At 42.5% G+C, this 13717-nt stretch overlaps 2 protein-coding genes across 8 annotated transcripts; one reads left to right on the top strand and one right to left on the bottom strand.

The window, feature by feature from the left end:
• The first annotated feature begins 257 nt into the window (after positions 1-257).
• On the top strand, positions 258-10069 carry g3bp2a (G3BP stress granule assembly factor 2a). 7 transcript variants are annotated; one of them, XM_065003863.1, is made up of 13 exons: positions 259-408; positions 2083-2201; positions 2313-2394; positions 2629-2814; positions 3142-3232; positions 3342-3447; positions 4590-4770; positions 5021-5122; positions 5216-5321; positions 5493-5552; positions 5648-5776; positions 6000-6127; positions 6777-10069. In XM_065003863.1, the coding sequence occupies exons 2-13, from the start codon at positions 2107-2109 to the stop codon at positions 7059-7061; spliced, it is 1551 nt and encodes a 516-aa protein (XP_064859935.1). In that variant the 5' UTR covers positions 259-408; positions 2083-2106; the 3' UTR covers positions 7062-10069. The 7 variants fall into 7 exon arrangements, with proteins under 7 accessions (XP_064859939.1, XP_064859935.1, XP_064859937.1 ...); XM_065003865.1 differs by having other exon boundaries at positions 260-408; positions 2629-2802; XM_065003866.1 differs by having other exon boundaries at positions 261-408; positions 2629-2802; positions 6000-6118.
• Positions 10070-11323: 1254 nt separating this feature from the next.
• LOC135561839 (uncharacterized) lies at positions 11324-12849 on the bottom strand. Its single transcript, XM_065003870.1, has 3 exons — positions 12734-12849; positions 12282-12386; positions 11324-12070 (listed from the first exon to the last, which is right to left on the bottom strand). The coding sequence occupies exons 1-3, from the start codon at positions 12798-12800 to the stop codon at positions 11592-11594; spliced, it is 651 nt and encodes a 216-aa protein (XP_064859942.1). The 5' UTR covers positions 12801-12849; the 3' UTR covers positions 11324-11591.
• Positions 12850-13717: the final 868 nt, after the last annotated feature.

The following is a 13717-nucleotide window of genomic DNA, read 5'->3' as shown; positions in this document are numbered from 1 at the left end:
ATTGGTAAATATGTTTTAAGTCACAATTAATCTCTTTTTAACTGTTGTCTGATAATGAATATTATATTACGAGTTATGACAAAATAAACCCGTTGTGACGTCATAACGTCTGGATTTTTAGGCAGGAAGGCAGGCGGGAAAATACACCAAAATACGTCACAATTGATGTTGTCCAGTGTAAAAATATCATTGGCTACTCCACTGTCACGGGGGTTCCCTCCCTAGATTGCAGGGGTTAGACAATAAATTTGAAGTCTATCGCTTTAAATTCCAATCTCTGATACAGCAGAGATCATAAAGTCTTTCAGTAGAGGGAGAGAAATATTATAAATTACACCTGAAATATTCTGCATATTTCAGAGTATAGTCATTTAATCACTGTGTTCAATTAGATAGGTATTTCAAAAGGTAAGTTACCTTTTTTTTTTTTTTTCTAACTAACGATAACATTTTATTAATGGCTCGCTACTGTAGTTGTTCTCGGAGAAAAAGTTAACATTTGAGTTAGTGAAGGTCTTTGTTGGCTCACTGTACAGTATGTGTCTTCAATTAATTTCATGTCGACAATTTGAGCTAAAATGGAATAAACAGGCATGGTATCATGTGATGCTAAACCCCGAATTTGACCGAGTTCAATTTTTTTTTCTCATTAACTAACTAGCTATAGCTAAAAATACCAAGCCAGTCGGCCTTTGTATTATGTGCAATGCTAACACGAGCACTGGTGTCGACAATATTGCTTGCTAACCAGCTCTGTTCAAGAAAACCCTGCCTGCCGGTGCCAGGATTTAGGCACTTGCACGAACGTGTTAACCGGTCAGAATATACCAATGTGTGTATTGGCTAGTTACAAAGTGATTGTTGCTAGCTGTTCAACGTTTCTAATTCATGAAATTGAGCCACATGACTTTGCATCATTAAAGTTTTGATGCATGTTAATACACGAAGGAAAACTGATAGGGGTAAACAAAGTTGTCAAGACAAGGTAGCTTGAGAAAAAGCAACGACGCCACAAATCTAGCTTAGCGCCATTAGCTGCCTAACGTTAGCAAATGTACTAGTTTCACTATCATTTAATTAGCAACCGGTACGGACTTTTCTGTGCATTTTGTTGATTTAAAATGTATACTTAAATTACATTAGAATATTGGGGGTAATGCTATTTATCAATGCACGCAGTGTTAACGTGTTGGCTAACTAGGAGCTAGCTAACGAGTTTTCCCAAATTAGCCTAGCACCAATCTAGTAGGAAGCCAGCGTTAGCTAGCTAATCCTCGTTTACCTTACAAGTATGCTGCCCTAACTAGTTTGCTAAATACACTTCCAAATAAGACGAGGCCTCTTTAAAAGCATGTGGAGTTGGTCTACTATTTCTAGCAACATGTGTTATGTCTGGTATCAAGGCCAGGGAAATTATTCGACGATACCACACGAAAATAGACATCCAGCTACGACGGAGGCTGTACCAGGTCGTGGGAGGCCTTCCGCAGTTTCCGTCACAATAGGCCTGGCTACTATCAAACAAATGAATTTAACATTAACCTAATTTGTTCATTTGATTAGTAACATATGTTCAGGCAATCTCTCAACTCTTCTGAGAACGTCTCGTTGAAGTCGACCTATGCTTTGTACCCCTCTTTTGTGTCCGGGTGGATAAACGTGATGGCGCAGTTGCACGCTAGTGTGTGCTATCAGAGTAGGTAGTTAGCAACGATAAATATGTATCATTTTAAAATGTGAACACGAACAACATGGTGCATTGTCGTTTTAAAAATCAAATTCTCAACTAATTTCAAAACTAGAAAGCAACGTCTTAATAACCAGTTTCTGTACATACATTTTTATTAGCTCAAATTTGCATGCAAATATCATTCATGAACGATTCATAAGTTGCTCAGTTTTCCATTGGTCTCATTCTGGTATTATGGTTTGATATTGTACATGTTGCCTCAATTATGTCCAATACGAATGAGTTGTCATGGCTTTATTTTCCTTCTGCAATGCTGACCTGCATGTTCTTAGGTCACTTCAAAGTATTACTTCATATCAAGATTAAAATGTTTTGTTAATGTTCTGTTTCAGTACTTGATATTGATTACCAAAGAAATGGTGATGGAGAAGCCAAGTCCCCTGCTTGTAGGGCGGGAGTTTGTGAGGCAGTATTACACACTCTTAAACAAAGCACCCGATTTCCTGCACAGGTACTGACCGATTTGTCTAGATTGAATAGCCCACAGTATGTGATAACCTTCCATTGCTTTATGTAGACTTGTGCCAGCAGGACTTTAAATGTCTCTGCTTTGTCATGACAGGTTCTATGGAAGGAACTCCTCCTATGTTCATGGCGGACTTGACTCCAACGGGAAGCTTGCAGAAGCAGTGTATGGCCAAGCAGTAAGTGTCAATAACCTAAATCAAAGATCCAGATGACAACTACCTGTTTTGAAAAATATAACAGTCAAGAGTCTTCACTCTTTTCATGCAAATCTCAAACAATTTAGATGTTCAAATATTTTTTTTATAACCTTCCAAGTGCTGTGATGTAATAATGCAGGAAATTTGATTCTATTATAAACCACTCCTGGCCTTGTGATTTACTTCTAACTGTACTTCCTTCACCCTACCCAGGAAATCCACAAGAAGGTCCTGTCCCTGCAGTTCCAAGAATGCCACACGAAGATCAGACACGTGGACGCCCATGCCACGCTGACTGACGGCGTTGTGGTCCAGGTGCTGGGTGAGCTCTCCAACAACGGCCAGCCGATGAGGAAGTTCATGCAGACCTTTGTGCTCGCTCCAGAGGTGCGTAGTACGGTAGGCTAAAGGGCGGGGCTCACTGCACACACTTTACTAAGCATAGGGTAGTTGTCATATTTTAATTGTCACTCACTGGGAATTTTGGATTGTGTTCAGCAGTCATGAAATGGTAGAATGAATTGAAGTGGAGTGACTACCTGCGTTGTGTTCAGTAGGGCTCAATGTTCAGGAAGTACCTCCCTGATTCACTGTTTCAAAACATTTCATGCCCACTGAAAACAACTTTTTCTTAGATTATGAAGCTCCTCAACTATGAGGGGGAAAGCACATTTTCGTCAGCTAGTGCAGCACAAATAATAATAGCTTGTCTGGCTATTTCCACAGGGCTCCGTGGCAAACAAGTTCTACGTACACAACGACATTTTCCGCTATGAGGATGAGGTTTTCGGCGACTCTGAGGCTGAACTTGATGAGGGTAAGAAATTCTGCACTTTGTCCAGTTAAATTATCTTCAATGTTTACTTTGGATGTCAATTTGTTTATATGGTCTGTATACTTTAACAAAACAATCAATGATACCTCAGAATCTGAAGAGGAGGTTGAGGAGGAGCAGGAGGAGAGACAGCCGTCCCCAGAGCCACTCCAGGACAGTCCTAACAGCACTACCTACTACGAGCCTCACCCTGTCATGTAAGTCTATGCCATGGAGACCACCATGCCAGTTTGACAATGATGGTTAGATCAATGGAGACTAGATGTACTTAATGTTCTGTTTTAGAGAAATTGCATTTATGTACAGGACGTGCACTGCATTAAAAAACAACAATAAGTCAACATGGCATACAGTTGGTATGTACACTCACCGGACAGTCTATTTGGTACACCCATCTAGTACTGGGTCGAACCTGCTCTTTGCCTTCAGAACAGACCGAATTGTTTGGGGCGTTGTACACGGTATCGGAAACATTCCCCAGGGATGTTGGTACATGCTGACGGCGACGGCATCACGCAGTTGCTGTGGATTGTTCGCAGCATGAATGTACTGCCGTCTAGCCCATTCCAGCTGGTCTGTTGGGTTGAGGCCTGGCGACTGCGCAGGCCACTCAAGTAAATTAAACTCGATGTCATGCTCCAGGTGCTTTTTTTCCACTCCTTGATTGTACAATCTTGGTGACCATGTGCCCACGAGCCGCATTTAGTTTTTAATCTGAATGGTGTGGAACCCGGTGTGGTTGTCTGCTGCAATAGCCCATCTATGACAAGGATCAACGAGATGCTGTTCTGCACACCACTGTTGTACTGCGCTGTTATTGATCTAATTGTGGCCCGCCTGTTAGCTTGCACGATTCTTTCCATTCTCATTCTACATCTCATCAACTAGCTGTTTTCGCCCACACGACTGCCGCTGACTGGATGTATTTTTTCTTCTTCTGTTTGTCGCACCATTCTTGGTTTACTCCAGACATTGTCGTGTGGGAAAATCCGGCGGCCAGTTTCTGAGTACTGGATCTGGCGCGCCTGGCATCAATGATCATACCACGCGCAGCCTTAAGTCACTCGTTTTGTCCATTCAATTGAATAGTAACTGGATGCCTGTCTGCCTGCTTTATCTAGCAGGCCACATGACTCACTGTCTGTCTGTAGGAGCGGTCCATTTTCATGAATGGTGTGAGGTGCCAAATAAACTGGCCAGTGAGTGTACAGTTGCATCATATTTGTGTCAAGAAGAAATGTGACCGAATCCAATCATATTGAGCTTGTATCGGAGTTTATTAAAAGGTACATCTAGGCAAACGGCTGTAGAAAATTTGACTGATTTCTGCTTCATTTAGCAATGGTGTTGAGGAACCTATGGAGGAGCCGGCTCCAGAGCCTGAGCCCGAGCCTGAACCGGAGCCCGAGGTAGAGGAGCTGAAGCCTGACGTGGAGGAGAAGGTGATGGAGGAGCTGGAGGAGAAGGCCCCCTCCCCGGTCCCAGTAGAGTCCCCACCCAGCACGCTAGAGGCCCCCAAGGTTGGTCCACTCTCCTGGTACAACAGTGCTATGACCATTTATAACATCACAATAACATGCAGGTTGCATCTGAAATCACACTGCTGTTCTATATAGATCGCTGGTCAAAAGTTCACTATAGAAGGAATAGGGTGCCATTTCAGAAGTAGCACTATTGCACGGATTACTGTCAAGATATCTGCCTTTCAAAATCATATTGTACTGTGTTCTACTGATTGGCACGGTTGAATTCTGACTGAATTCCTGGCAGACCTTCTCCTGGGCCTCGGTGACCAGTAAAAACCTGCCTCCTAGCGGTACAGGACCCTCCTCTGGAATCCCCCCCCATGTTGTTAAAGCACCAAGCTCACAGGTAACCCCTGACCCCGTGTCTTGTGTGTGTCTGGGCTGAGTGTTGTCTGTGGTCAAGTAGGTCTCATCTCCTGTGTGTCGCGCTCCTTTACAGCCCAGAGCGGAGACCAAACTTGAGAGCCAGATGGCCCCTCTCCGGGGACCCCGGGACCAGCGCCCCCGCGACAGACCAGCCTTCGTACAGCGAACATCCAGACCTGGTAAGCCCGGTGGGACCTAATGGGAATGTTTTTCTACAGACGCACTGTCTATACGCGCAATATGCTCTTGGTTTTAGATCTGCTTAGTTCTCAACACGTCACCGGTGCTCACACTTCTGTAGTCTTTATTATTTACACCTGGGTCAATGTGTGCACGTCTCTGTCACTTAGATGGTGTTGCACCTTCAGAATCACAAACTGGGAAACCCCACTTCAGTTTTGTCAACAAAGGTAATAAAGCTGTGACTTTGTACTAAATGTGCTCTCTTCAGTGTTGGTACAGAGTGACGGTGCAGATGGTAGCTAATGACTTCTCCTGACTGCAGGTCGGGGCGAGGCGGACCCCGGTGAGATGGACAACAGGAGGATCATCCGGTACCCAGACAGCCACCAGCTCTTTGTGGGCAACCTCCCTCATGACATTGATGAGGCAGAGCTCAAGGACTTCTTCATGAGTAAGCACTCGTACACATGAATGGTTATTTAGCCATGCCATTTTCTGGTTGTTCAAAGTATCAATGGCATTTAAATCAATAGAATTGTGTGCGTTTGGAACAGTTTACATCTTCTATCCTTTTGTTAAGGTGTGACTAACGCGGTAAACTCCAGATGACGTAGCAGGAGAAGTGTGTATGATTTTCCGTATTTGCAATTGAAAACTAATATGTCTTCCTTCAGCTTTTGGCAATGTAGTGGAGCTGAGGATCAACACCAAGGGAGTCGGAGGAAAGCTGCCCAACTTTGGCTTTGTGGTCTTCGATGACTCTGACCCTGTCCAGAGAATCCTGGGGGCGAAGGTAGGGGGGGCAAGTACTGACTTCATTATCCCCCTCATTCACACGGGTGTTTTGGTGGCACACGACTTGGTGTTGTAAATCACTACCTATGGGTTTTCTGCACAGTATCCTAATCCCCAATTCTCTAGCCCGTTTTCCCTTTGTTTGAATCTCAGCTATAGGAGACTAAGTATTCAAGGTTTTACTGGAGCAAAATGGTGCTGGGGGGGGTGCTGACTGGACATTTGAAGCCCTCCCGTTGTCCGCAGAGACAACATTCAGCTTGGCTTATGCTATCTGAGTCTCAAACATTCTAACAGAATCAATGGGGTTCCCATTCTCTGACAAAAATACTCATGAATGTATCATTTTTGGAATTTGATTCTCTCTGACTCTTATTTTTGGTGATTGTTGGTTCTCAAGGATCGTAATTTAAAAAATAATATTGGGGGCTCTTGTTTTAGCTTTCTGGACATAGGTTGCCCGAAAACACTTAGGCAGGCCTCCTAAGACTTTTCTATGCAGGAAAACTACAAACACAATCGATACAACCAAAGATGCAACAATAGGGTTTTATGGTGTGCAAACCAGTGAATGAGAAGGATCGTGAAAATTGTATTTTCTTAAGGTCCCCTAATCACCTGTCAGTCCTGTATTAACGGTCCCCTCTGTCCTGTAGCCCATCATGTTCCGTGGCGAGGTGCGTCTGAACGTAGAGGAGAAGAAGACCAGGGCGGTGCGTGAGCGGGAGGTCCGTGGCGGAGACGACCGCAGAGACATGGGGAGACGCGGCGACAGGGGGCCAGGCGGCCCACGAGGAGGCATGGTGGCCGGCAGCGGGATGATGCGTGACGGCAGGGGCCCCCCACCCAGGGGCGGCATGGGTGCTCCCAAGCCCGGCCTGGGTTCTGGAAGAGGAGCAGGAGGATCCGCCGAGGGCCGCTTCACCACCCAGCGCCGCTGATAGTGCCACCTGCAGTTCGGAAGTAGTACCACGTTCATCTTCTACCGTTCTCGTTAACGAAAAAATCTACATGTATAAACGTATATACTTTTGTTTGTTTATTTTCGTTTCGGTAAAAAAGTATTTTTGGCTTTGGAATGTGACAGACTGTCAACTATTTCTTCTTTGATGTGACAGACAAAAATGAGCAAACGTCAAATTTGCATTTTCGCTTTACTTAGCTGTGAGCTGAGCGTACTTTTCCAGTGTTGTCAAGAATTCACAAACATTAATTTGTAAATTTGAGGAAAAGCAACCAGGAGTAATCTGCATCGTTATAGGAGGAGGGACTGATAGACTTTTACCTACGATAATACAGCCCATCATTTGGAATAGAGATTATTACGCCTCGACTTACCAGGGCGCTACGTCACGAAACCCCTCTTAATGCACATTTTATATGTGGGAGTTCTCTGCCCGTTACTGTTGGAAAAGCATGAGGTGAATTTCCTGCTGTGGGGGGGCTTGCATTTAGTTTTTTCCTTTTCAAAGGACACTGCTTAAAACAAATTGCATAATGCACTCATCAATATGCACTAATGGGTACTTTTGTCATGTTACATTGACATCCTGGGATCGCAGCTGGTTGAGACATCTACTGTTGTCTCAAAGCTAAATGACGTGACAAGGCAGGCCTCCACTTCAGGCCTGTTTACTGTGACCAATATACTTCTCTCACATCTTTCATCTGCGAACCCATAACTATGCTTCAATTACTGCTGGAATACAACATACCAATCTACAGAATGATTATTTTCCTAAATGAATTTAATAAAAAGCTCAACGTTCCTGGACTTCACCGAATGGGGAAATAAAAGGATGGTCCACAGACACAACCCAAGCTGACCAATAGGAGAGTGGTGGTGATAATGTTTGGAGACTCGCTCCCTATTGTTTTTTTCTTTTATTTTCATGCATTTTTTTCCATTTTTTTTCTCCCCTGCCCTTGCCAAAACCGTGAAACTGGGGTTCCTCTTCTCCCTCCATTCCCCGTCAAGTGTACGGAGGAACATAATAAATGTACAGCAAAAATCATAGTTCACTGTATGATTTAATTCTCTCTTTTTTTTCAACTTGACTATAAAAGCATGATGGTGCCTTCTATTTCATCTTTCCAGTCTTACTAGTGAGTTGAGTTTGGGGTGTCCGGTTTTGCTCCCAGCTCCAGTTGAACTACTCTACCTACTGAGGCCAGGAGAATTTGCAGTGTTCTTCACAGGATTATAACGTTTTTCTGGTGCACATTTCACTCTCCCATAAGTACTGTTGAACTACCTAAGATGATGTGCTGCAAGTTCTGCATTTGTTTATAGTATCTGCTCTGGGGTTTTGAAGAGACTAGAGAGACAACGGGTGCCTGAAGTTTTAATGTTAAATGTCCCAGAAGTGCGTTATTATGTTAAAGAAATGACTCATTGGAACATACTAGTCATATGTGATTCTTGGTTAGTCAAGCAAATGGTATCAGTTGAAGAGTTTGCATCTGCAGTATTGACGAGCTGTTTGCTTAGTAACTGTAACGGACAGTGAAAATGAAATGCCCTCTTAAAGGAAAACGTTGTATTGCACGGCTCAGACATGGGCTACTAGACGGTTCTCAATCGGTACGGTCAATTGGAGCAGCATGGTCTTTGTCTCAAACGGTGGCATAAGCCCTGGATCCAAGGGCATCCGACTGTTTCATCAACAACAAACATTTTTCGTTGGCAGCAATTTTTGTAAAATGGTCATCTTAGGTGTGGTTTAGCCTTAGTGCAAACTTTATCTGGGATGGCACTCACTTTTTTAAATCCATTTATGCGTTCATATTTTTTAAAATGCTGATAATATTCAATGTGCTGTGTACCGATTTTTCTATTATTTTTTTCCCCACTAAGGCAAAATAAGAAAAATAAGATTTCTATACCAGTACTCTGCCAGTGAAATGGGAAGTTTTATTTTTGTGACTGTGAAAGGGAAGACCTCGGTTTCAACCTGGAATAGAATCGGGGAGGAGAAATGACAAATATTTTGCACTTCTTTTTTCTTATACTGGTCTTCTTGCACTGAAACGGAAAGTTAAATCTGATGTAGCGCCTTTTCCAAAATGTCGTACTGAGGTCTTCCTTGTCAGGTGGTATTGCGCTATTTCTGAAATCTTCTGGGACAATCTGTCACAGTTAAAACACTTTTCCCATCCTACCCCCTTTTCTGACATTGCTCTCATAATTAATTTTCTCGTGGCGTGGGCCAGCTTAAAAAGCCAGTCACACTGGTGGAAATGCATGTACCTTTTGGTTGGATTGGAGCGACGTGCCGACCACTGGTGTGTGTTATGGGAAGAGGCCATTTTGAAATTGAGCCTCTTTCTCCAGGAACCCATTGTTGGTCACTGCAGAACTACATCCCTCCCCATGTTTCCACATATGGACAAGTTTCACAGTTGCCTATATACTCATAATGTGAGTTTCATATTATGGCTAAGAAAAGGGCACTTACTGCGATTTTACTTTTGCAAGGGCGAGGAGAGTCAGCCGAGTGGAATGCCATCATGCTTTCTGGCTAGTTTTCTGAAGTCAGTGCTTTAAAACTCAGTGGTGTTAAAATGTTTATTGGGAGCAGATTTGTACTTTTATTTTTTTTGCTCTGAAATTTCAGTGAAACCCCCATCTCTACCCCCAAGTTTCAAAGGACCCCCTAAAGCAAAGGCTGTAAACTTTTTCCACTGTTGAAAAATGCTGTAGAGTGGATTTAAATGTATATCATTCCAGTCCTCTTTTCAGTGGAATAGGATTTCCTTCCTGGCTTTAGCAAGTGTGGTACGCAAAGCAGTCAGTTGGTTGCCATCTTAATTTACTGTGTTTACCTTCTACTTGTTTGCTAGTAGAAACAAAAAAATGTGTTGCAGATGGAGCAAATTTGTTTTAGTTTTCCATTTTGAATGTGTTTGGACTTAACATACAATAAACTACTGATATCTGCACCAGTCATCACAGTTGTCATGTTTTAAGGGGCACAGCAGTAAACCAAATGTCGTAAAAGACAAAGAAGTTGGAAATGCCCCAAGATGTTGGATCCTACTTGAGAATATTAACAAAGCCAGAAGTAACGTGGGTCTCGACTATAAAGAACAAAAATATAAACTCAACATGTAAAGTGTTGGTTTCATGAGCTGAAATAAAAGATCCCAGAAATGTTCCATGTGCACAAAAAGCTTATTTCTCTCAAATGCGGTGCACAAATTTCTTTACATTCCTGTCAGTGCGCATTTCTCCATCCACCTGACAGGTGTGGCATATTAAGAAGCTGATTAAACAGCATGGTCATTACACAGGTGCACCTTTTGCTGGGGACAATAAAAGGCCACTCTAAAATGTGGTTTTTTTACTGAACATAATACCACAGGTGTCTCTCAAGTTTTGAGGGAGTGTCCAACTGGCATTCTGACTGCAGGAATGTCCACCAGAGCTGTTGCCAGATAATTGAATGTAAAATTTCTTTACCATAAACTGCCTCCAACGTTTCAGAGAATTTGGCAGTATGTCCAACCGGTCTCACAACCACAGACCATGTGTATCCACGCCAGCCCAGAACCTCCACATCCAGCTTCTTCACCTGGCTCCCCAGTGGGTGGGCCTATGTCCTCCCCACCCATGGCTGCGCCCCTGCCCAGTCGTGAAATCCATTGATTAGGCCTAATTAATTTGTTTGAATTGACTGATTTCCTTATATGAACTGTAACTTTGAAATTGTTGCATTTATACTTTTTGTTCAATGTAGTTACCACAGCCACAGTCATAATTCTTGCTAAACCCCGCCTGTTTCTACAATTTATCTTCTTAAAATGTTATTTCAAACCCAACCTTAACCACACTTCTAATTTCTAATGAAAGGAATGTTTCTTATTGGCAGTCCCCTTTTCTTTTTTACCTTCAGTTTGGTGCATAATGAACACCACCTAGTTCCAGCTCCTGTGGTAACTGCCTTGTGTTGATTGCAAAGGCAGCCGAGGTTGACCACAGGTCTGCGTATTTGTGACACAGGCATGATACTCTCCGATAATGAATCCATGAATCATTGTTCATTCTGGCTTGATTAAAAGTTGCACTTGTCGAACCTGGCTTTCTTTGCAATGCAGGGTGTAATTTGTATTGTGCAAGCATCGTGATTCTGAGGGTAACATGTTAAACGTATTCATTTAGTGTAATTAAATGGTTGAGCACTGCAGTCCAAAACAACTCAAAGACTTTATGAAAAGGAAATGGTTTATTTTTGTCATGTAAGCATATACGCATGATGCTGTGAGTGATTAAACAATAAAAACATGATGCTTATCAACACTTCCACATAGCAGATTCAGCGCACAATGACACTGATCATATCAGCCTCTGCCGATCTCTTGTCTGGGACAGTAATGGAGACTTAGCACCAGAAACTCTTAGCCATAGAAATAGAATCTATAGAACGGACACCCCCCATTCTATTTATAAATGGTCTTAGGAACCCGATACTTCAGTCACTCAGAGAATTCTCTTCAGATGAACCTCCATGCAAAGCCCGGACATAGGCTGAGAATACAGAGGGGGGCATGAGGTAGTTGGGCATACTTCCATAACCTCTGGGAAACCAGCTCATGGGGTGGGGATGGCGTGCTTCAGCTCTCTGAGGGACAAAGAACATTGGTGGTGCAGGAGGGAAGCCTTTTATGTTGGGGGCACCAGGCCTGATGGGTAGGTATGGGACAACTAGACCCTGATGTTGAGGAGCTCCCTTTGCCTTTCTCTTGTTTTTGTTATTGTCCAGGTGTGGGCTGCTGGTGGTAACTGCGGTCGGGGTCGGTTGAGTCTGAACCTGAGGGGTTGGGAGGTCGTCCATGACTGATATGACGTTACATGGAAACTCGTCACGGTTGATGATGTCTATCTCAGTTGCATCGTTTGTGCTCAGCGGTGTGTGAATAACATCGTGTTCAGATTGCCCAGAATGCTGCTCTGAAAAAAAACATGTGAGAAAGTATTTTTTGTTGTCAATTATATAAATGCCACGAAGATCGATATAAGAGATCAATCGTGTTTACTCAGTAGTCTTTAGCCTGGGATCCAAGCTGAATATCACACCATGTCACTGAAACAATACTAATACTGATCAATATTCAGTTTGGATTCCAGGCTAGTCTGAATGTATTGATTCTTTTTGACTCACCTTGTCTGTCATATCTGTGCACCTCTCCTCTCCCCTTCTCCAGGTAGTCTCCCGTGGGAATTGCCCCTTGATCGGGCCAGGAAGTGAGAGTCTCATCGTTCCTCTCTGGATGACATTCAAGACATTGTGAAAGTGATGCTAACACAGATTAATTTTAGTTCTGGACTAAAAATAATTCTAAATAGAACATCTCCATAGAAAGTGCTTTTTAGTCCAGTACTAGGCTTAATCTGAAATCGCCCCCGAATGTCCTGATCATCACTATCATTTCAAATGGCAAAAACTCTTAATATTTTAAAACATATATATTTTCACTCCATTTCCTCAAAAAATATATGACACTATGTCATCATAGCATTTTGAAGAGATGATCTCTGATATTTCATGTTAGATATTTAAATCCCCAGAAATTAGATGATTTGTAAAAAAATAAAAAAACATAAAATACTTACCTGCAGAAAATACCTGGAGAGTAAGAAGGAGAGAGAAAATCACTGCTTCTGTTAGTTTGACTTCCATTGTCTAAGGAACATGCTGAGATCTGTACAGAGGCCTTTTAAGACAAGGAGTGGATCTGTCTGTCTCAGCGCCCTCTATAATTACTTTGATATTTCTGCACATTTAGATTTTTTATCCAGGTGTCTGGCTGGAACAGAGGTGTATTAACATGTTGTAATTACCCTCAGAGTACAATAACACCTGACTCAAACTCATAGCTACCAGACAGTTCCATCATTATATTGTGCAAAAGAGATTGTGATAAGTAAGCTCAAATGATAAGTAGTGTCTGGTCTGGGGCAATTTGTCTAAATAAAAAGGTAAGCTCTATCTCACTCTCTCTGACGTGTGTGTGTATGTGATTTTGGACAGTTCCATCATTATATTGTGCAAAAGAGATTGTGATAAGTAAGCTCAAATGATAAGTAGGGTCTGGTCTGGGGCAATTTGTCTAAATAAAAAGGTCAACTCTATCTCACTCTCTCTCTCTGATGTGTGTGAGAGAGAAAGAGAGAGTGTCTGAGAGAAAGGCCATCAGATGCAACATGGGTTGCATACCAAACAGGTCCCAGTGTTCAGCAGGTCCCTATTGAGGACAGCATCTAGGTTAAATGGAAATTATATAAGCAGATAATATAAGCAGGCTACACCCGTTATATAAACAGATCATTATGTTCAAAAATGAACACAGAGAAGAAAAAAATACAGGAGCATGAATCTTCTATTTTCTTGATTTGTGAATTATTTTGTATGGAAAGAAGGGCATGTTTGATACCTTATTTGTTTCTTTACGTATCTCTCTTTTAATTAATGTGAATGTTTTGAAAATAATCGTGTATAGAATACACACATTTTACAAACAAGTGGCGGTGTGGTAGAATCTCATTCCCCTTTAAAAAATTAGGCAGTTGTCCTCTGATCAGCCACGTAGCGCCACG

This window comes from Oncorhynchus nerka, linkage group LG18, assembly GCF_034236695.1.
Source record: "Oncorhynchus nerka isolate Pitt River linkage group LG18, Oner_Uvic_2.0, whole genome shotgun sequence".
NCBI lineage: Eukaryota > Metazoa > Chordata > Actinopteri > Salmoniformes > Salmonidae > Oncorhynchus > Oncorhynchus nerka.
Note: the sequence above shows the minus strand (reverse complement) of the source record. Positions and strands in the feature narration are given on the sequence as shown.